Source organism: Antechinus flavipes, chromosome 1 (genome assembly GCF_016432865.1).
Source record: "Antechinus flavipes isolate AdamAnt ecotype Samford, QLD, Australia chromosome 1, AdamAnt_v2, whole genome shotgun sequence".
Taxonomy (NCBI): domain Eukaryota; kingdom Metazoa; phylum Chordata; class Mammalia; order Dasyuromorphia; family Dasyuridae; genus Antechinus; species Antechinus flavipes.
In genome coordinates this window covers 473,433,005-473,457,661 of record NC_067398.1, presented here as the reverse complement: position 1 = coordinate 473,457,661, position 24,657 = coordinate 473,433,005, and the positions used below count along the sequence as shown (strand labels likewise).

Sequence of the window (24,657 nt, the reverse complement as noted above, 5' to 3'; positions counted from 1 at the left end):
TATATGCATATGTATATGTACACATACATTTTATACATTTGGGTATATATATATATATATATATATATATATATATATATATATATAAACTTTCATTGAGCTGAAAGTGCCTCAGTCTTAGATTCAATTTCTTGTCTTCACTGCCTTTCATTTTTATTATAACACTAATTTACTTTTTCCATCATACATCATATATACATCCAATCATACATACATCCATCATACATCACGCATTCCTTTAGCTACTACTTTTAAGTAATTTGTCATCAATAATCTGTAGCATTTATTTTTGCCTTTCATGACCTTTTTCATTTGTGTCCTGACTCAAAACTTTTAATTTTTTTCAGAAGTCATGGTATTCAATGACTCATAAATACATTGAATCAAAGGAAGAATCCTGACATCACTAAGAAGGATTTTTATTTTAGGAGAAGGGCAAGGTCATTAGAAGCACAGCACAATTTCCCTATAGCAATCTAAGTTGTTCTCCTGTGGAAGTCTGAACCCACCTCATGAAATGTCAGTCCTTTGTTTTACTTTTGTTCTTATTTTCTAGCATCTAAAACATGAGAGATGTTTAATAAATATTTGTTGTTTGTTATTATTGCTGATAGGCCTGCTCTATAGGTTTTCCATTCAACTCCATATCACAAGTTGGATAACTGCACAACAGTTATTTTTCAGCTATCAGACCTTTCTGAGGGGATGGTGAGGCTAGACTCAAATAAGTCAAGTGGATAAATATATTATGATATTCTGAAGATGAATTATAGCCAGAGAATTTTTTATCTAAGGAAATTTTAGGATGCATATCAAACACATGCAATTGTTTAGGATATATGTAAAATACATGTAATTAATTTAGAAAGATTTAGGCAAACATACATAAGTATTTATACTTATGCATGTATTGCATTATACACAATGTATATGTATGTTTGTGTGTGTGTGTATAATTTACATGTATACATATATAAATACATGCCCCCTTATAGAAGTACGATGATATAATCAAAGACTTCAGTATGATAAGTGAGGTAGGTGATAAAACAAACATTTATTAGGTACCAACTATGCCCCAGGCACTCATGCTAAGAATTTTTAAAATATTAACTTATTTGATCCTCACAACAACTCTGGGAAGTAGATGCTATTAATATCCCCATTTTACAATTGAGGAAGTTAAAACAGAGGTTAGGTGACTTGTCCAGTCTCACAAAGCTAAGAAGTGCCTGAGGCTGAATTTGAACTCAGGTCTGCCTGCCTCCTCATCCAGAAACCATTCAGTTGCCTCTAATAAGTGAGGATACAGGTTTGAATACTGGATTTCATTTTAATTTTCTCTCTTTTGACAGACAAATAAGTTAAGTTCTCTGAGTCTATAAAACTGAGGTAAAGTCCCAGATGTCTCTTCCAAACAAAGACTCTGATAATTCAGTTAAGATCTCTTGAGATAAACAATACATTTCTTTGAGCCAAAGAGATAAAACTTTTAAAGGAGAATGATGTAATAGATGTGAATGAATTCATATTCACTGACAACAGAATTCATCATTTAAAAAAGGAGGTTAGGGTCAAATTCAATTCAACAATTTTTTTTATTAATCCTATACTCTATGAAAGGCTCAGGATTAGTGTCTAGGTATAAACAGAAACAAAAAAGATGCCATTCTCATAGAGTTGACATTGTATTGGCTGTTATAATATATATACCAAGAATTAAGAGTAATGTAATTTTCTGAAGGAAGAGCAGGAATAACTGAGACTATCAGAAAATGCTATGCTTGGTAGATGTTATGTGAGCTGAGTCTCAAAGAAAGCTAGTGTTTCTCACATATCAGGACAAGGAAGAAGTGTATTCTGGGCATGATGAGTAACCTATGCAAAGGCACAGAGATGGAAGGTACGGTTCTAATTATGTGAGTTTATTATTGCAAGAAGCATGAATAACAACACGAAATGTCTTCTAAGATACATGGTGGTCAAACTGTGGAAGACTTTGAAGGACTGGTTGACCATTTTGCATTTTACCCCAAACTTCTTGGTCTCATGATCTCCTTTATATTCTTAAAAATTATTGAGGACTCCCCAAAGAGCTTTTGTTTTTTCATTTACTGATATTTACAATAACAGAAATGAAAAATTCTTAGTATTATTATGAAAATAATTTTGACTTCAAAGACATAGCCTGTTGTCTCCCAAACCCCCTGTCACAGTCTTGCTTTTAAAGCCCACTTTGAAAGCTTCTTCCCTAGAGACAGTGAAAAGCTGCCAAAGATTTCTGAATACAAAAGCAGCATATTGAGACATATCCTTTAGGAATATAACTCAATAGTCACAGAAAAGATCGCTGAGAGAAAAAAAAGACTTAAAACAGTTAAACCTAGCAGCAGGTTATTACAATAGTCCAGGAGAGAGAAGAAGAGGGCCAGAGTTATACTTATGGGTATGTGAATAGAAATATGTGAAAATGTGAACAGAAATATTCAACAATGCTATTCAGAGAAAGTTGTTGAGCTTTGACAATTGAGATACAAGGATGGGAAAGGAAGAAGGGGAAGATTGAAGGATGACTATCCATTTGAGTATCTGAGTGACTAGGGAAATAGTAACACACTCCATCGTTTGAAGAGGACATATAATGAATTCCAAATGAAAAGGAATAATGAAATCATTATATTTAGTCAGTCAACATGTATTTGAGGCTGTTATTAGGTGCCAGGCCCTGGGCTAAACTTTGGAAATACAAAAAAAATTAATTTCTATCCTCAAAGAATATGCATTGTGCAAGGGAGGCAACTGTAAATAATAACTAAGTACATAGACAGAGAGTAGATAGAAAGACCTAGGAAAAAATGTACTAGCATCTGGAGTGAATGAGGAAGTACTCTGGCAGAAGGCAAAATTTGAAGGAAGCTAAAGAAACTAAGAAGTGTTGCCAATGCTGAAAAATTACCCATGCATATATCTTGTAAATAAAAAACTATAATAATAATAATAAAGAAACTAAGAAGTAGGGGGGGGGAAGGAAAATCTTCCAGGAATGACAGTCCCTTGCAAAAAAGTAATAGCATTCTCTGAGATGTTAATCAGCCAATAAACATTTATTAAGCATCTACTCTGTGCCAGGCACTGTGGTAAGCACCAGAGATACAAATCAAGTCAAAGAATCAGACCTTGGTCTTGAACTCACAGCTTAATGAGGAAGACAACTATGCAAATACACACACACACACACACACACACACACACACACACACACACTATAAATAGAAAATAATCAACTAAGGGAAGGCAATAGAATTAAGATGAAGAGTAAAAGGTTTTCTGTAGGAGGTAAGATTTTAACTAGAACTTCAAGGAAGCCAGAAAAGCCAAGAGGCAGAAATGAAGAGGAAGGGCATTCCCAGGCATGACATCAACTACTCAGGAGATGAAGTATCTTATTACAAGAATAAAACAAAAAAACTAGCATCTCTGAATCAAAAAATTATGGAGTGGAACAGTGTATAAGGTATTAAAAAACTATGGGGTATGGTGACACTGAGTTATAAAAGACTTTGAATGTTAAACAGAGAATTTTATATTTGATCCTAAAGGTGATATGGAACAATTGTATTTTGTTAAGTTAGAAGAGTTATATAATCCAACCTGAAATTTGAAAAAATCACTTTGGCCACTGAATGAAGGATGGCACAGATGCATGGAAGATGGACTGCACTGGAGGGAAACTTGAGATAATGCAATGAAATGGGAAGCTATTTTAATAAACCAGAGAAGAGGTGAAAGGCTCAGTTAAAATGTTGTTATGTGTGCAACGATAAGGGAGTACATATTAGAGATGTTATAAAGGTAAAAACAACAGGATTTGGCAATGGATTGGATATGTGGGTAAGCAAGAATGAAGAATTAAGAATGACATAGTAGCTGCAGGACTGAGTGATGGTCAGGATGGTGGAGCCCTTGACAGAATAATATAATAGAAAAGTTTCCCAAAAGATAGGGAGAGGAATCACCATTATTAACAACATTAATATGGTTTGGGCAATGGAAATAACATATTTAGATTCTATGTTTTATCACCTATTGAAACAGAATACAACTATTGGTATTTGTCTACTCAATTTCCATAAAAATAAGCAAAAAAACACATCAAAATCTTTTATTCCTCTCCAAAGAACCAACGGCTTACTATAGAGACACATGATAAAGTGTTACATATGCATCAAATAAATCAGAAAAAGTTAAATGGCATTTGAGTGTTTTACTGTGGGAAGATAATCTAATAAGCTTCATGTGTTCCACTGTAATTCATTAATAATTGCATATCCTCTCATACTAGAGTAAAGAGAATCTTCATTGTGATTCAAGTTGTTTCTATTATATGATCACTCCTGGGGACTGGAGCTGAAAATACTTTTCTGTTTCTGAATCAGTGAACATTCACAAAGATGGAAATATGCACTGTGAATGTAGTACTTCAGAGCTAATAAAAGTCATATTTTGGGGAAGAATGGAGCAAGTTTTAAAATAAACTATTGTGCCTATCATTAGGACTAAAAATTATAAGAATTCTTCTTTCTAGAGCTATTGAAGTATCATAATCATAGAAAGAGCAGATATCTGAAAAATATATATACAAGATTACAAACTAGTAGAAATGGAGTTAGCTAATTTTTTTTAAAAGGTAAAGAACCATTCTCTGTTTTCCTGAATTTTTGTGCCTTCTAAGTCAGATCTCTTAGTGATTGAATCACCTTCCTGTTGTTTGGAGTTATTAGATTATGAGTTCCTTGATAGAAGGAGTTGTGTTGTTGCATTTCTTTGTATATCCAGTGCTTAGAATATTGTCTGGCATGTATTAGTGGTTTAATAAATGATAGTAACTATTTGATTAGATAAACATTAGTAAAGATTAGAATGTAATTTCTGAAAAAATATTCACACAAGTCCTACTCTAAAGTATGCCTGTTATCAAGGGCCAACTTAGCTAAATTCAAAGAAGTTTATCCATTAAGTTTGGCCACCAGAGAATGACAACTAATTATTATTATTATTATTATTACTATTCTTACTGTTTATCACACTCACAAAGGCTGTTTACCAAGATATGCAGCAATTAGAATCCAGAGAGTGCCTGTATGATATCAAGAAATCAGAACAGGATTGATTTTTAAAAAAAAAGTTGATTATGAAGTCTTTCAGTCTTCAATTTCTCTGGCTTCTTTTATAAAGAGACTGGTAATTATCATCAGGACTCAGAGACAGAGTCAGGGTTAAGGATCAACTTAAGGAAACCAAAGACTTATGCTTGTCCCATAAGTAGATAAGGGACATTTGAAACCTCATATAATCATTATCCTTTATTAATTACATTCATAATATATGTCAAAACCTCAATTACTCCTTTCTTTGTTCATGTGCCCTTCTAAAACTGAATCTCGAGGATTTCTATTCACACTGGGATTACTAAGTTTAAAGTGTTTGAAGTCAAGAATTTTTTATATTTAATTTATTTCAAGCTGGTCATAACATAATTTCATGTTCAAACATCTAAATTACTTTTCATGATTATTGTCCCATATTGTAAAATTATGCCATACCAGACTTCATATTCACTCATCCATCCCAAGTATTTTTGAATATTTTGCTATACATCCTGATACCATTACTTACATTCTTCCCTACAGAGTTCCCAAATTGTTACAATCCATAAATCATATAATCCTTATTTCCTCTGCAACCAAGCTTCTTCAGGGCTTTAAAAAGTTTACAATTCAGTAAAGATAAATATTCCTTCCTTGACCAAACCACAGTAAAATTCTCCCTACCTTATGAATTGTTTTATGACTTGCCATATTAATACTTGTTGGCTGAGTTTGTGATGAGGGGCTTTCCCAAACATAGGACAAACTACACATTATCTATCACCAGTCCTGCCTTCACCAGTGCCAGTTTTCCAACTGGATGCACTCTACTGGCACAGCCGTTAAGAACTCAGTTCATCTCAATGTTAGAATAAGGCCTCAAAAAGGTCTCAAATGGAGGTTATTATGACCATTTCTTAAAACTATCCCAAAGAAATTTTAATAAACTTTAGGGAGACAACCGTTCTAAAACAGAGTCACTTTTACTACTAGGAAGACACTGCATTCTTTTTTGTTCTGCTTCATGTTTGGTCTAAGCACACATACCAAAACATAAGAAAAAGATATTTTGGTCTACCTCTCAGTTTATTTCCCCAAAGGAAGTAACTTAAGAAGGTGGGAGAAAGAGCTCATGATAGTTACTGTTACAGCAATATCAAAGGCAATGTGTTATTGATAATAACAAGAGGTCACATTCACAAACATGCTATTTTCTTTCAAAGAAAAAAGGTAAAATGCCTGAGAAACTTGAATTGGCATCTTCACATAGCATTTACTGAGTAGACTTCTGATATTTTATAAAAAGAATTGCTGTAAAAACATAAAAAAGAAAGAGGAAATATATAAGTATTGATGATGGAGATGCCTGAAGACTCAAAAAGCAATTTGTATGTTTACAATAGTAAACAAGGGAAATAACTTGAGAATGAAGTACTCCTTAGTAGGAAGGGAGCAATCTTTTATTGATCTTATAGTAGAAGATGTATATGCTCATTCAGACTTAGCCAGAACCTAACTAATATTAGCAACAGCAAAAACGATCTTTGTTTGATTAAATACTCTTATTATTTCATTTGTCTTAACTTCCATAAACTCTTGCACTTCAGTGTTTGGTTTTGGAGGGAAAAATGTTTCTAAAACACGCTGGTGATTGAAAATGGGAAAATTCATGGCTATTTTGATTTATGACAACACATGTCAAAGTGAACACTTATAAATCTAACCTTGGTCCTCTAAATCAACAGTGAGCCCTTGCTTCACATTCTCCTGGATCAGCTGAAGTGTTTGCTCAAAAATCTCTCCTGCTCTTGCAGTTTCAATGGTAAAGGGGTCCCGTGGATAACGGAACTGAGCCAGCAGGTCACTAGGAGTTCGAGGTCTTCTGTGGATGACAAAAGCATTGTTATTTATGAAGTAAATTGCAGAAACACTTCAAATGATGTTTCAGAGATCTGACCAAAAAACATATCAATAAATACTCAGCAATCCATGAGTCTACTTACTAGACATATTTCTTTTTGTACTTTAAAGACATTGCATTGGCCTGAGAAAATATTTTTAAGGAATAGAATTAGTAGTCTAATGGATAATCTCTTAAGAAGCCAAATTCATTGTGCAAAATATAAAATTATAGACATTGCCTCTAATGAAGGAATAATCCATAGTCTTATTAGTTTATGGTATATGAATAATAATGGAGCATTAAATAAACCTTCAGAAAGACAATCTTTTGGATGTCATTTAGAAAAATTAGTTATTGAATATTTATTACTATTAAATCTATTATCTATTGAACATATACATCGAATATCTGTTGGAAGCTGCTGGAATGAAAGATTCTAGAGATTTTCTATTGTGTAAGAAACATTTGTTTTTACAGCAACTTCATTGAATCCATTTCAATTTAACAAGCCTATATGCATTCCTTCTACTGATGAAACTCAAAATCTATTCACCCTTGACTAGATAGCTTAATGAATTCATGTAAGTGATATATATGTGTACATATATACATGTATTTATACATATAACTATATATAGAATATACTCTATTATAATCCTCTATTATTCAATCAACCAATAAAATTTATGAATCACCTACTATGTACCAGACATTGTGTTAGGTGCTAAGGATACAAAAAGTCACAAAAGACAATTCTTGACCTCAAAGAGCTCACAATCCAATGAGGGAAACAATATTCAAATAAATACATGTAAACCAATCTAAATACAAGATAAATATGAAGTAATTAACATAGGAAAACCACTAGAATAAGAGTTGGGGAAGGTTTCCTATTGAAAGTTGGATTTTAGTTAAAACTTAAAGGAAGCTAGTAAATTCAATAGTTGAAACCAGGAGACAAAGAGTATTCTGGACATGGAATCAGAGAGAATGCCTGAAGCTGAAAGATGGAGTGTCTTGTTTGTGGAGCAACCAATAAACCAAAGACACTGGATCAAAAAGTATGTTCTAGGGCATAATGTATAAGAAGACTGGAAAACTAGGCATGGATTTTTGATAACCTAGACAAAGGAATATGTGGAATGCTTATGAAATGTTGAGATGACATAAAATTGGGTGGGATAAATATACTGATTAAAAGAATTGGGATTCAAACAAATATTGGCAGGCCAGAATAATGCATCAAATATAAGGGTACTGACCAGCTAGAATTCATTGCAAGAAGTACTGCCAAGATGTATATTTATGTCTATGTATACATATATATATATGCATATATACACATGCCTCATTAAAACACTTAGGCAAGTAAATGCAACTTTAGACTGAATTAATAGAAGTAAAGTTATGGTTAAGGACTGGATCTGTGATTTAAATAGAATAGAGACCTTCAAGATGAGGAAAGTTGGATCTAGAAAGTAGAGAAATCATAGAAAGGAAGCTTCAGAAGTGTGTATTACAGCTCCAATGTAAAACTGTCTAGCATTTATACCTTTTTATAGAACAAAGAGATGTTATTCGGAAGACAATAAGTTTCTCAATAAAAAAGTCAAATTTTCAGAATTGGAATAGCTAGTAGAGATGATCTAAATCAATGCTCTCTACTGTGTCCTTAATACATGGTCATCTAGTCTTTATCAAAGACTTCTAGTCAGACAGGACCACTAATACTCTCTAGTCAGACCATCTCAGCTTGGGATAACTTAACTGTTACAGTTTTTCCTTACATTTATCCTAAAGTTACTTCTTTGCAATTTTCAATCAATGTCCCTAGTTCTTTCTTTTGAGAGAAAACAAATAAATGTGATCATATGTCCACATTATAGCCCTTCACATATTTGTTAGCAATTATCTTGACTCCTCCCTGAAATCTTTTCCCTCTATATTCAATATTTCCAGCTCTTTTAAATGGTTCTCATGTAGTGTGTTTCTGAGGCTCTTACCATCTCATTTGTACTCCTTCCAATGCTCTCCAGTTTGTCAACATCCTTCCATTTGATCCACAATTCTGGCCTATCAAGATTTGTTTGGATCCCAATTCTTTTAAATGCCATATTCATGCTATCCAATTTTCTGTCATCTTCAACATTTTATGAGCAAGCAATATCTTCCTTTATCTAAATTGTCAATAAAAATGCTGAACGGTACAGTATCAAAAACTGAACACTAGCAAATTCCATTTGATAACTTCCTCCAAGCTAATATATACCATTAGGGAAAGTAGGTAGCATTGTGAATAGAGTTTTGGGTCTGGAATCAAGAAGAGACACTTTTGTGAGTTTAAATCTACCCTTAGACAGTAGTTGTGTTAGTTAGTAGCTGAGCAAGTTACTTAAGCCTGGTTGCCTGAGCTTCTTTATCTGTAAAATGAACCAGAGAAGGAAATGGCAAATCATTTTAGTACCTTGGCCAAGAAAACCCCAAATAGGGTCACAAACAAACATGACTGAAAAGACTAAATAACAAAAATTTATTCTTAATTAGACATGGGTTGGTTCAAATGACCAGCCAAGCCCATTCCAACTTTGAAAATTAGTGATTTTCTTTTATTCAAAGTATTATGCAAACTGGAAAGGAAGTAAATACCTTCCAAGAGCCCATAATGTGTCTGTGGAAATAATACACACACACATTATAGAATAATGATACAAAACTGAATGAGTTAAGTGCAGAAGAGTTACAAATGAAATGTTGAGGTTCCATGGAGGGTGATATTTAAAGCTTAAGTGACCAGAGGAGGTTATGAACAAAGTCAAACTGTTTCAAAAGAAGGTAGATTGAGAAATTAACACAAAATACAACATTTTTGATATTTCCAAATAGAAAAGTAGAAACTGATTTTAAAACAACAAAACAAATATTCTTTTTTTGGAATTAGTCATCATCACTAAACTCACCACAGAGACTGAGAAAAACTTTCTCTTTCTTCACCCTGTTTTTTAATGCAAAAAAATATACTCTGTACCTCTTAAGTTACATTAAAGGGGATATTTTAAATCCTTTTAAGAAAGTGACCATTAAAAAAATCAGTATTGTTGGCCCAAAGTGAAATATGTAACTATTCTCATGAATTTATTTTTGGTATTTTGTTTCATAACCAAAAATCTTTAAGGAAAGTATTTGATTGGCAAAGTATATAGCTTAAAACAAAGCTCTCAGAATTTATTCTGTAATACAAATTTTGATCCTGAATTATTTCTATCAAAATGTGTTTTTTCCTCTTTATTCACAAAAGATGACTGTAAAAGTCCATTATTTATTCTAAAATAAGGTGACAATGGGCACAGGAGGAATAAAATCATTGACTTAAGTAGATAAACTTTTACACTTTAGTATTACCGGTTTAACAATACTATTAGGTTCTGTGCATACTAACTCCTAAAATAATTAACAGAAAAATTTGGCCAAAGCTACACACATCACAAAATCCATTGCATGAGTTATCTATCATTCTTCCTAGCTCTACAGATCCGGATTCATAGATAGTTCTTTGGGAATGAACACTGGCTACTAATGCAAGGAGCAACTTAACTTTTTTTTTTTGAATAGCTGAACTGACAATGACTGCTTTTCCCAGACAATGGCCTAGCTTGCCAAGCTTAAAGAAAACATATTTTGACAATCTCATAACAGTATCCCTGGTTGTGATTTATGAAGCTTGTGATAGCTAAACAGAACTGAAATGAAAACAATTTTCATAAGCAAAATAAAATAAATCCTTACTGTGAAAATAGATTTCTTCTTGTGGAGTTAATTGCATTGTCAACCCTCTGGATGGCATCAAGAATGGATGATTCAACAAAGTTATCACCAGCTTGTCTGCCCTGTATTGCTGTAACAACAATCCCATGATTTAAAAAAATGTGAAGTTAGGAATTACATGATATAAGTGACATTTGACACCTTTTATATTTTAGAAGGAACAACTTCTAACAAAATGAAAACACTATAAAACCTCCAGGTGATATTTCCTATTATGTAGAAAGAGCAATATTTCCCAACAAAACTCCCGATGAAATTCTACTAGTTTATTCAGAAAATTAAAGGATTTCAAAAACTGATAAAGACATATGTACTATTTCATTTTATAATAATGGCTCAGAGAACCCAGATACGTAATGATATCAAATTGTTACTCGGTTGGAGCCTGTTTCAATTTCAGAGTAGCTAAAATGATGTCTATCTACATGAAGAAGTGAGGGAGCTTACTTTTGGGAGAACAGTGGTAATGGAAGTGACTTTGAGACACAATGGAGTAAATGTAGGCATAGGTTCCTGATTGCTAACCCTGTGGTTAGGAGGAATATTTTATGAATGCTCATGTGGCTAGAACTGTCAATATTCTATAAAGATTCTCAGTTTGTTATTTTCTCTTTGTGGTAAGGAGAAAGGCTTTGGGGCTTTTTGCCCTCAAAGACTGTGTATATCACAAGAAATAGACTTTACTCATTAGCCCTCTTTGTCCCCAATTCTAGATGAAGTAGAGTCTCTAATCTTAAGAATTTTGAAAGAGTAATGTACTCTCCAGAGTACATTATGGAGAGTGAATAATAGAAATATGAAAATCAGAATCTGTCTTTGTAGCCAGCATAAAATTGATGCCCTAAGGAGCAAGGAATGAGCTTTGGGAAAAAGCTGAGACTCTAGCCTAGACAGTGGTCCAAAAACAGAGATTTCAAGGAAGAAGACTATATACTATACCCTTACAGTAAGTTCCAAAAATAGAAGAGGAATATGCCTTTCTCATTTCTGGCACTTCAACTACAGAGACACCTAAACTACAGACACAATCCTCAGAGGAAAATAACAATGGTCTGCTACCAGTTAAGGTTTGGGTAGGAACATTTATATAGCAATGAAGATTTTGATCATCACATCACATGTTTCAGCACAAGTTTAAGGAAAGATTTGGAATACAATGAGAGGGAAAATAATTAAATAATTTGTAAATGAAACACAGGATCTGAAATCTAAGTGTCTGAATTCAAATTTTGGGCTTGTGGCATATTACCTGTATGATTTTAGGCAAGCCACATTACTCTCTCCAGGGCTGTTTCCTCTTCTGTGAAATGAGAGGTTTGGACTAGATCAGGAGTTAGAAAACTGGGAGCTAAGAATTTTTTTTTAATTTTTAAGATACAATAAAATTTCATTTTAAACTGTTTTGAAACTATACAATAAAGTTTTATTTTAAATATAGAAAATATTCTTACTTCCAGGGACTATGAGATTTAGTGATTGGGCCATAATTTGCTGACCTTTAGAGTAGATAACATCTAAAGTCTCTACCAACTTTAAATCGCTCATCCAATGTAGATGATTGCATCAAGTTATCTATTGTAAGCTCCTTGAAGATAGGGAATTTTTATTGGTATTTGAATAACCAATTCTTATCATGGTTTCTGGTTTATAGCAGGTACTTAATCAATGTTTCTTCATGCCTGCTATCAACCATGACTTGCAAGTAAGAAATGGAATAAGAATATAATCAGAGATGCAACTTGGAGATAAAAACAAAGGAAAAGAATGAGGGTTAAAAGTGTACAGAGAATAACACATATGATAGTAAGATTTATTACTTCTAAGACAAAGCTTTCTAACACCTCAAGAATATTGTTTATGGAGGATGTATGTGAAAACTTGGATAAGAATTATTCGATAAATTTCAGAGGAATGATGGCTTATATAATTGAAAGGTGCAGTTACATGATGAAATCTATATATTCATCAGTGCATCAAAGATTCAGAAGCATGAAATCCTTTTCTCTTAAGTCATCATTTACATATGGCATCAAAAAAGTTGTTAAAGAGCATAGCAAAATTAAGACTAATTCCTACTGAAATTTATTGATGTAACAAAATTTATTAATGCAACAGAGATTTAAGCACTGGAGCCCTCAAATCAGGGATTTTGATTTTAAAACAAAATTGCTTAATATTTGCATTGGGTTCCAAAAAAGAATAAAGTAGTCAGAAACTGACAAAATATTTGAGGGCAAGGACCATATCTTTTCAATACTTGGCTATTAATAAGCCTAACTGGATTACTGCCTTGGTATAAAGCTGCTGTAGCAAAAAGGTGATCATTTGTAGATTTTGTGAAATAGATAACTACAGACCAGAAGGCTCATTTCTGTGGCAGTAGCTAAAGATTTGCTTGCTTTGTTTTGTAGATTTCATTTAGAGAAAAATTGGCCAAATGATGAAACTGGAAGTACACTATCAAATTTAAATCTTTTTAAATGAGTGACATTGAAAAGGGCTGACATTTCTGATGACTGTGCTGTGGAACCAAAGGAATTTCTTGCATACAAATGGGCATTAATGACAGTTTTTGTTACATAATTTTCTTTGAACTTCAATAAATCTTCCTTGCTCATCACTTTGCATCATTAAACATGTAAATGGAGTTTATTTGCCTAGAAGGACATCAGTAGTCTCTTTAGAGAGTATATGAAAGAATGGCATTATCTTCCCTTCCTCCTTCTCCCATTCCAACTTTTGGGTTGTACTAGTGGGTTATATTTTAAAGATAGCTCTACCATCAACCAAATCTAGATCACAATTCAAAAAGGATATTAAAAGTATGATGCTCATAGAATTTCATCTTTAAAATGCATCAAATCATATATGTTCCCTTAGGATAGAAGAATTCTTATAGAACATGGTTTCTATATGCATTTAAATGAGGGCTGTTAAGTTTTTTTAGACATTTGGATTTTGCAACAACAAAGCTTCATTATTAACATAACTGTTAGCACTTGACAAAGGTGAAACTAAGTGTTACTTACCTATTCTGTATAATGTAAAATCTCACTAATTTGTATTGCCTGAAAAATCTATTGTGAATTAATAAATTCTGTAGGTAAGCAGATTTGTGTAATAAAACCAGTGTTCTTCAACTGTTTAATGTGATTTCATTTTTATAATTTATAATTGTTTGTGATATTTAATTCCAAAAATGTAGCATATTCTGTTGCCTAGAAATATGTTAGAGCTAGGTAAAATAGAAAATTACCCAGATCACAAGGTTCGTGTTATGGCAGTAGCTAAAGAGTTGCTTACTTTGATTTGCAGGTTTCTCTTAGAGAAAAATTGGCCAAATGATGAAACTCGAAGTACACTATCAAATTTAAATCTCTTTGAATGAGTAACATTGAAAAGAGCTGATATTTCTGATGACTGTGCTGTGGAATTCCAAAGGAATTTCTTGATACATTATTTAAAGAGCTATATTATATTAAAGACTTGGATCAAGAAATTAAAAATAAAGTTGTCTATTCAGATGTATCTGTGTACCTAAATATTTGAATCTTGATTATTTTCCCTCTTCTAGGTGCCCTTTTGAATGGTGTACTACATGGTAGTTCAATAAATACTAGACTGGAAATGATGAAACCTATGTTCAATTCATTGTTTTGCCACAAACTTGTCATCTGACTTTGGCAAAGTCACTTGTTTCATTTCCCAAGTCATTAAAATAATTACATTGAGTAAAAATATCTTAAAGACTCCAAATCTAAAAGTCTATGTTACTACAATCTTTCCTCAAAAAATGAGATTTAAAAGGAATAAAAATTAGAAACAGGAATTTGAACAATGATAGAACATTTTAATAATAAAAAATGAATTTAATTTTTATATATGTTGTTATATCCATTAATTTGCCAAAATAAATTAATCAGCCAATCAAATATTAAGTGGGAGACTATATAAAAGAAACTCTGGTAATTAATGGGGATATAAATATAATTTAAAAAAACATTTTCTACTTTTAAGGAACTTATGCTCTAAAGTGAGATGAGTATATAAGGAAGCATAAATAGACTAAATATGAAGAAAATAAATTCAAAGCAGTTTGAAAGGGAGGGAATTTAATAGTAAGGCAATGAGTGCAGCTCCATAGAGAAGGTTAGAACCAGAGCTATGGCTTGAAGGAAAAGAGGAATTCTTTGAGACAGAGATGACAAGAAAGTATGTTCTAAACACTGAGAGCAATTAAATCAAAGGCAGAAATATGAGAGATAGATTGTTCTATATAAGGAACAGATAGAAGTTTAATTTAGCTGGATTGCAGAGTGCGGGGAGGGGGGGGGCGGGAAGGGGAATAAGGTCCAATGAGGTTGACAAAATAGGTTGCAAGTAGGTTGTGAAGGGATTTAAAACCTAAATAGATTTTATATTTGATCCTAGAGGCAATAAAATGCCTCTGAAGTTTACTGAGTGAATGACATAATTAGATGTGTTCTTAAAGGAAATCATTTTTGGCAATATAGGGGATGATGGAATGAAATTTTAAGAGACTTGAGATAGGGAGACCAATTAGGAGGTGAGGACATTGATCTAAACAAAAAATGAGAAGAATTTGGACTTTTGTGAATAGAGAGTGGGTGTCAGATGTAAAAATATTATTGGAATAAAAGTAGTAAAATTTGATAACTGATTAGATTTGTGAGATGAACAATAGTAAAGAATAAAATATAGTGTACAATACAAATATGGAGACTAGAAGAATGGTGGTACTTTTGACAGAAATGAGGAAGTGTGGAAATATAATGAATTCTGTTTTGGATATGCTGAGTTTATTTCTGGGACATCCAGTTTTAAATATCTAATAAAAGATGTGTGATTAAAGCTCAAAGGAGAGATTAATATGGAGAATAAAAGATAAGTAGATGGATATATAGATAGACTGATTGATATAGATTTGTATGAATGTGAATATGGGAGATATTAAGCCTATCGGAGCTATCTAATCCCATAGTAACAAAGAAAAGGAATGGAAAATAAAAGAATATAAGCCTTGGAAAACACTCAAAGATTGAGGACAGGGGCTAATCTAGATAATGAACCAGAAAAAAAGATTGAGAAATGATCAAACAGGTAAGAAGAGAATTACGAGAAAATTTGCCATGAAAATCCAGAGAGGAAAGAATATCCAGGAGATAGGGATCAATAATGTCAAATGCAGCAAAAGAGTTTGAGAAGGATGAAGATTGAAAAAGAAAACACACACAGGAGATTTGGCAATTTAGAAATCACTGGTGATGGAGAGATAACAATTTCAGCAAAGTATTGAAGTCAGAAGCAAAATTGCAAAACTTAAGAAGACAGAGGAGAGGAGGTAGAAACCATTAGTATAAAGTTCATTTCTAGGAGTTTGGTTAAGAAAGAAAAGAGAGATAAAGTACAATAGCTTGAGGCAACAATAGGATATAGTGGCTTGATTTTTTTTTTAAGCATAGGGAGAGACACAGTTGTTTAAAATGGTACAGAAAGTTCAAAACGATAAGAAAGAATCTGAGACATTGAATAGAAAGTAGGAGATCACGATGACAGAATCTGCTACAAAAGACATGAAAGTAAGGGATCAAGGGCATATGTCATGAAAAATATTATCTTTAAATTCCAGTGGGGTTTTGGACATATACTTCCAGCAAAAGCTTCAACAGAGGCATAGTACAGCAATTGCATAGCAAAGTGGCAATATGGAATAAGAGGATGGTATTGAAATGGGAGAAAAACAAAATACAATAGTTACCTACATTTGATAAATCCAAAGATTACAGCTTCTGGGATAAGAACTTACAATTTGAAATAATGTTGGGAAAATTTAAAAACATTATGTCAGTTTATGCCTAACATTTCACATCTTATTCCAAAATAAGGTTGAAATGCATTCATGATTTAGACATAAAGGGTAATGTTTTCAGCAAATTAGGAGAGCAAGGTATAGTTTACCTGTTGTATCTGTGGAGAAGGGAAAAATTTATGGCTAAAGAAGAAATAGAAAACATGAAATGCAAAATGTATAATTTTGATTACATTAAATTAAAAAGGTTTTATACAAACAAAATCAATGCTGCCAAGACTGAAAGAAAAGCAGAAAGCTGGAAAACAATCTTTATAGCCAGTGTTTCTGATAAAGGTTTCATTTCTAAAATATATCTAGAATTGAATCAAATTTATAAGAATACATGTCATTTTCCAACTGATAAATGGTCAAAGGATTTGAACAGGCAATTTTCACATGAAGAAATTAGAGTCATTTCTAGTCATATGAAAAAAAATGTTCTAAGTCACTACTGATTAGAGAAATGAAAATCAAAACTCTGAGTTACCACTTCACATCTCTAAGATTGGCTAAGATGACAGGAAAAGATAATGATAAATATTGGAGGGGATGTGGGAAAATTGGTACACTAATACATTATTGGTAAAGTTGTAAACTGATCCAACCATTCTGGAGAATAATTTGGAAGTATGTCCAAAGGGATATAAAATTGTGCTACTCTTCTATCCAGCAGTGTTATTACTGAGTCTGTATCCCAAAGGGATAGTAAAAGAGGGGAAAGAACTCTCATGTGCAAAAATGTTTGTAGCAGCTCTTAGAAAATGGCTGAATAAGTTATGATATATGAATGTAAGGAAATATTATTGTTCAATAAGAAATGATAAGCAGGCTGATTTCAGAAAAGCCTGAAAAGATTTATATGAAGTGATGGTGAATGAAGTAAGTAGAACTAGAAGAACAGTCTACACAATAAAAGCAAGATTACTTGATAGACTCAGCTCTTCTAAGTTATGCCGTGATCTAAGGCAATTCTAATAGACTTGTGATAGAAAATGCCATCTTCATCCAGAGACAGACTCATAGAGGATGAATGTGAATTGAAGCATATTATTTTCACATTTTTATTTATTTGCTTGCTTCTTTCTTATGTCTTTTTTCCCTCTCGGTCTGATTTTTCTTCCACAACACAGCAAATATGAAAATATGCTTAGAAGGATTGTATATGTATAACATTAGATTGCTTGTTGTCTTGAGGATAAGGGAAGTAAGAGAGGAAGGGAGAAAAAATTTGGAACACAAAATCTTACAGAAATAAATGTTGAAAACTATCTTTACATGTATTTGGAAATTTAGAACACTATTGAGAAAAGTAATTAATTTTTTTTTCAAAAAAGAGAAATCATCTATGAGTACAAAGATATTCATAACATTATTGATAATAGCAAAAATTTATAAACAATATATTTATCCAGTAACTGGGGAATGGGTAAATATGATAGGTAATCTAATCAAATGTTAATCACTGGCACAACTCTACATTGAGGCCAGCTTGATGATAATTGAGACTCAGATTGGAAACTCTATATCATGGGAAGATCCAGTCACAATTCACACTCTCTACTTCTGATGCACCTCCACACATCTGCCTGGTCTCCATGTGACTATCTATCTTCTCTCTTTGTTGATGCCCTAGGTCCACTTTATGTTTACTATTCCATTTTTAGAATGTAATCTCCTTGAGAAGATATACTATTTTGCTTATTGATTTTATATTCTTAGCACTTAGCATGGTACCTGGTACCTGGAAAGTACTTGAAATTGCTCTCAGTAAAAATTCTTTATTTTCTTTCTAAAAGCCTTTTTACTCTCAAATCACATTTGCAGAATATTTTTTTAAAACTTTATGTAGAAAGGAATAGAAAATTAGTTCTTTAATTGTTTTTAGATAATTGGTTTTCAGGACCATTGTTGCAGGCTAATAGATAATAGGTCAGAGAAAGATGAAATGATATGGCACAGGAGAAAGGATTTTTTTAGCACCCTGGGATATTATATGATGAAGAATTTCAATTGCAGTTCCAATTACTATAACTCTATAGATATTTCCAACTCTATCTTTAAATATCAGCACTATTCTATAAATCCATTCATCTCTCGCTTACTTATGATGTGTTTAGGAAGATTGCTTTTTTTTTTAAGGAAAATATTTTAAATCTACCTTTTATTTAGCACAGAATTATAATGATAAAAATATATAATAGCCTTTCTGGTCTAATAAATGGAATTAGCAAAATAGAAAATTTCAAATACTTTTATTTGAAAATCTTTCCATTTTTATGAAAAATAACAGATAAAAATAATAGATAAAACAAAACTCCTTCTTATAAAGTCTGTTTCCAGAATCTGAGCTCTCAATAGGCCCTTCCCAAATCTATCTAGATGTGGATTCTTCTGACATGTAACAGCTCTACACACAAAAGAATAGTCATTCCAAATAGACCAGAAGGAAGCTGACATATTAGTTCATTTAGACAAGCATGATCCTTAAAAAGCACTTTTTTATTAAGCCATCCTCAGAAGTGAGAAATTCTGGTCTTAGTCTACATAATTCCAAAACATATACATAAGTGGCCACTGATAAAATACAAAGAATGTTAGCTTTGGAATTAAAGATCTGTGTTTCAATATTGGTTCTAACATTTATAATCAATTTGTCCACAAGTCTAATTACTAGACTTCCCTGAACCTCATTTTCCTGAACTATAGAATGATAATAATAATTGATTTACTAGCTCCATGAGATTGTTATAACATCCCCAAGGAACATTGTTGCTAAATTTTAAGTCTAGTGCACAAAGGAAAAGATATTGCAAGCAACCAGAAAGAAACAATTTAAATACTGAGGAGCCACAATTGGAATTACCTAAGGCCTAGCAGCTTCCCTTAAAGGATCGAAAGTCCTGGAATCTGATATTCCCAAAAGGCAAAGGAACTTGGATTATAGCCAAGAATAAACTATCCAGCTAAAATGAGCATTATCTTTTAGGAAAAAAGATGGATATTCAACGATATAGGTGAATTTTACCTATTTCTAATGAAAAGGCCAGAACTGAACAAAAAAAAAAAAAAATTGATCTCCAAACACAGAACTCAAGAGAACCATAAAAAAGTTGAAACTTGAGAACTATATTTCTGTTATGGGTATACATAAAGAGTGAAGATAAAATTTGATTTTATTATGATAATATGAAAAAGAAACTAGTTGTGGAAAGGGGATCATACTTGAAAAAGAAGAAAAAGAAAGTAAAATAAGGGAAATTACATCTCACAAAGCGGCAAAGAAAACCTATTATAATTGAGGGAAAGAACAGGTGGGGATGAGCATTGTGTGAATCTTACCCTCATCAGATTGGCTCTAAGAGAGATTATCAGACATATTTGGTTCTACAGAGAAACTTATCTCAACTTATAGGGAAGTAGGAGGGAAAAGAGGAAAAGAAAGGGAAAGATCAATAGAAAGGAAAACAGAAAAATTGAGGGAAAGGTGAAAAAGGGAGAGGGACTCTAAAGAGGGATGACTATTTGAGGGAGGTGATCATCAAAAGTAAATACTGGGGAGGAGAGAGGGAGGAAAGGAAAGAGAAAAGCATAACAGGGTAAATAAGATGGCAGGAAATACAGAATTAGTTATTTTAACTGTGAATGTGAATGGGATGAACTCTCCCATAAAACAAAAGTAGATAGCAGACTGGATTAAAAGCCAGAATCCTACAATATATTGTTGACAAGAAACATATTTAAAACGTAGTGATACATACAGAGTGAAAGTAAATGGCTGGAGCAGAATATATTAGCAATCCTGATATCAGATCAAGAAAAAGCAGAGAGATCTAATTAAAAGTGATAAGGAGGGAAACTATCTTACTTAATGAAGCAATATCTTCTTAATGAATTACTTAATGAAGCAATACTTAATGAAGAAATATATATGCACCAAGTGGTATAGCATGGAAATTCCTACAGGAGAAGTTAAGAGAGATGCAAGAAGAAACAGAAAAACTATATTAGTGGATTTCACTTTACTCTCTCAGAACTAGATAAATCAATCCACAAAATAAATAAGAAAGAAGTTAAGGAGGTAAATAAAATGTTAGAAAAGTTAGGCATGACAAATCTTTGGAGAAAACTGAATGGAGACCAAAAGGAGTTTATGTTTTTCTCAGTGGTTCATGGAACTGACACAAAAATTGACCATAGAAATCTCAAAATCAAATGCAGAAAAGCAGAAATAGTAAATGCATTTTTTTGAGATCATGATGCAATAAAAATCACCTGAAATATAAGGCCAGAAGAAAATAGACCAAAAAGTAATTGGAAACTAAATAATCTCATCCTAACAAATGAATGGGTGAAACAGCAAATCATAGACATAGTTAATAATTCACCCAAGAGAAACACAATAATAAGACAACATACCAAAATTTGCAGGATGCAGCCAAAGTGGTAATAACAGGAAATTTTATATCTCCAGAGATTGTTATAAGAAAAGTTCTGTACTATCACTAAATGCTATACCTTACTGTATAAATATGAAAGCTAATAACAATAACTAACATTTATATAGCACTTAATATTGCCAAGGCACACAGGCCACACATTGGATAACTACTTTGTGTATTGCAAAGAGCACCTGGCTTGGATTCTGGGACACTTATTTTCCTGAGTTCAAATTTGGTTCAAGCACTTAGTAGATAGCTACTATCTTGGACTAATCACTTAACCCTATCTGACTCAGTTTCTTTATCTGTAAAATGAGCTAGAGAGGAAAATGGCAAATAACTCCAATATTTTTGCCATAAAAATCCAAATGAGGAGGAGGGTCACAAAGAATAGAATACAACTAAAAATGACTAAACTGAATAAGTGTTAGGCACTGTGTTAAGTACTTCACAATTATCATTTCATTTTGTCCTCACACCATGACAACAAAATGAAAAAATAGGTACCCAGGAATTTGTTGCAAGGTAGAAAAATCATTTAGATAAATAAGCTTTGTATTTTTAATTTACCTATCTGGGATGATATAAACAGTTTTCCTCAGCAAAAATGCTGAATAATTTATAATTATTATAATGAAAATTTGTGAGGTAATCAGAGTTAAGTGACTTGATCCAGGTTTCCACAACTTGATTTGAACTTCTGTTTTCCAAATTCCAGGCCCAAATGCTCTATCTACAGCACCAATCAGTATCCTTCAATTTTATTTTTGCCTGTTTTTCATATCAATTAGATATGGAGAGACCAACTGCTCTATTTTCTTCAGTTAGTGAGAAGCAGCAATATGATATAGAAGAAAGAAAACTAGATTGAGAAAACAAGAATTCAGAAATCTGGCTTTGATATTTTCTACTTATGCAACCTTAGGCCACTTACAACATTCCTGAGTCTCACTTTTGTTGTCCATAAAACAATACAGTTGATATAGAGGTCACCTCTAAGTGCTTTTCAGTTCTAAGGTATGAAGCAGTATCTCATGGCGCAGAGAATGTAGACTTAGATTTGAAAAAACATTTGTTCAAATCCTGATTATGACACATGCTGACCTTCAATCTCTTATCTTCAATTCTTTCTCAGACCCCTCAAAATGGGTGAATCCTAGACATCTTAAACTCCACATAGCTAAAACTGAATTTATTATTTTACCTCTATACCCTCCTCTAAACTAACTCTCCAATCAAGGTTAACATCGTGCTCCTAGTGTCTCAGGCTTGCAAGCTAGATACCATCTTCAACTCATCACTATCATCCCCCCATATTCAGTTTGCTACCAATACCTATTGATTTCACCTTTATAACATTTCTAGTATATTGCCCCTGTCTCTTCTTTGACACATACCATTCTGGCACAGGCACTCATTACTTCACACATGGACTATTGTAATACTGATAGGTCTGCCTGCCTTAAGTCTGTCCAGACCATAAACCATCATCCATATGGTCACTAATGTGATTTTCATTAAGTTCAGATCTGGCTCTCTCACCTCTTTAATCAGTAAACTCCACTGGCCTCCTTGTTGTTCCACAAACAACATGCTCCATTTCTTGATTCCAAACATTTTCTTTGGCTGTCTCTCATGCCTGGAATGTACATCCTTCTCTTCTCTACTTACTGACTTCACTAGCTTCAGGAAGCCTTTCACTACTTCTCTTAATTTTAATGCCTTCTTTTGCTAAATATTTTCTTTTTTTCTATATTATAGCTTGTTTGTACTATGTCTCTTTGTTGTCTCCTCCATTAGATTGTGAGCTCCTTTAGGCAGGGGCTATTTTTTTTTTCTCTTTTTGTATCCCCAATATTTTCCAGAGTGTCTGGTATGTAACAGTCACTTACTAAATGTTTACTACTCATTGATGAACTGACCTATTATAGCTAGGAGACCATGGACCCACTTCTTGGTTGACACAGACAATTCTCAAGAATAACATATTAGACATAGGACTTCCAGGGGTGGAGCCATGACAGTGGAGTGAAACCAGGAAGCTGCTTGAGGTCTCCCAGTTTTTCTTGAAACCACATGAAACAAAGCCTCTGAAAGAATCTGATGGAATGAAATGACTCTCCAACTCAAAACAGACTGGAAAAAGTTCAAGAAAGGGCAATCTCACAGGGCTGAAAAGGGTATTAGCCCAGCTCAGAGTCTGGGAAAGTCAGCAAGAGAGTCTTAATCACAGCAGATCAGCAACTGAGATCCTTGGGACAGGCTCAGTAAAGGAACAATTCAGTGGAACACCCTGCAGTCCCAACTCAGAAGGCAAATTCTTGAAAACTAGGCTTTTCCTGGAAACAACAAAGTTACCCTCTGTAAACACAAGGGAACCCTGTGCTCTAAGCCACGACTCAGAACTATACAGGAAGCTCATTTACTCCAGGAGCTGAGTTTTATCATAAAAGTTTATTAAAAAAAAAAAAGAGGAAATATAAAAACAAAAAGAAAGAAAATGAGCAAGAAACAGGAAAAAAAAAAAAAAAAAAAAAACCTTGATCACAGAAAGCTACTATGGTGACAAGGAAGACCAGATCTACAATTCAGATGAAGATAAAATGTTCACAGAGGAAATATCAAAGAGTGATATGAATTGGTCTCACTACGAAGAAGCTTTTTGAAACTACTGATAAAAGACTTTAAAAGGCAAAATAAGAGAAGTAGAAGAAAAAAATGACAAAAGAAATGAGAGATATGCAAGGGAGAGTCAACAGCTTGGAAAAGGAAGGCAATTCCTTAAAAAATACAATTAGCCAAATGTAAAAAATCCACTGAAGGAAACAATACCTTAAAAAGTAGAACTAATCAAATGGAAAAAGAGATATAAAAACTAACTGAAGAAAATCACACATAAAAACTAGAATGGGGCAAATGGAAGCTAATGACTCTATGAGACAACAAGAATCAGTCAAACAAAAGTCAAACAAAAAAATTGAAAAAAATGGAAGAAAATGTAAAAAAAAAAAAAAATCTCATTGGAAAAACAGCCAACCTGGAAAATTGGTTCAGGAAAGACAATTTAAAAATCACTAATCTACCTGAATGCCAAAACGAAAAAAAAAAAAGAGAGAGAGTCTGGAAATCATTCTTCAAGAGATCATAAAGGACAAGAGATCCTCAAGGAAAAATGCCCTGATATATTTGAAACAGAAGGGGGGAAAGTCATTGAAATAATCCATGGGTCACCTCCAGAAAGAAATCCCACAAGGAAAACCCCAAGGAATACTCTTGCAAAACTCCAGAATGATGATCACAAGGGAAAAACACTGCAAGCTGTCAGACAAAAGCAATTCAAGTATCAAGGTGCAATAGTCAGGATTACTCAGAATCTATCAGTATTTATAATAAAGAAGCAGAAGACCTGGAAAAACATATTCCAGAAGAAAAAGAACCTGGACTTACAACCAAGAATTAACTAGGCAGCTAGAG

The 24,657-nt window shown here is 32.9% G+C and overlaps 1 protein-coding gene across 1 annotated transcript in view; it reads right to left on the bottom strand.

Annotated features, from left to right (window-relative positions):
• The window catches only part of PXDNL (peroxidasin like), a 559,370-nt gene that overhangs the window by 106,254 nt on the left and 428,459 nt on the right, over positions 1–24,657 (bottom strand). The window contains exons 15-16 of the mRNA XM_051970215.1: positions 10,834–10,942; positions 6,872–7,029 (exon numbers count right to left, since the gene is read on the bottom strand). Coding sequence (XP_051826175.1) covers positions 6,872–7,029; positions 10,834–10,942 — 267 coding nt within the window. The remainder of the gene's footprint in view (positions 1–6,871; positions 7,030–10,833; positions 10,943–24,657) is intronic.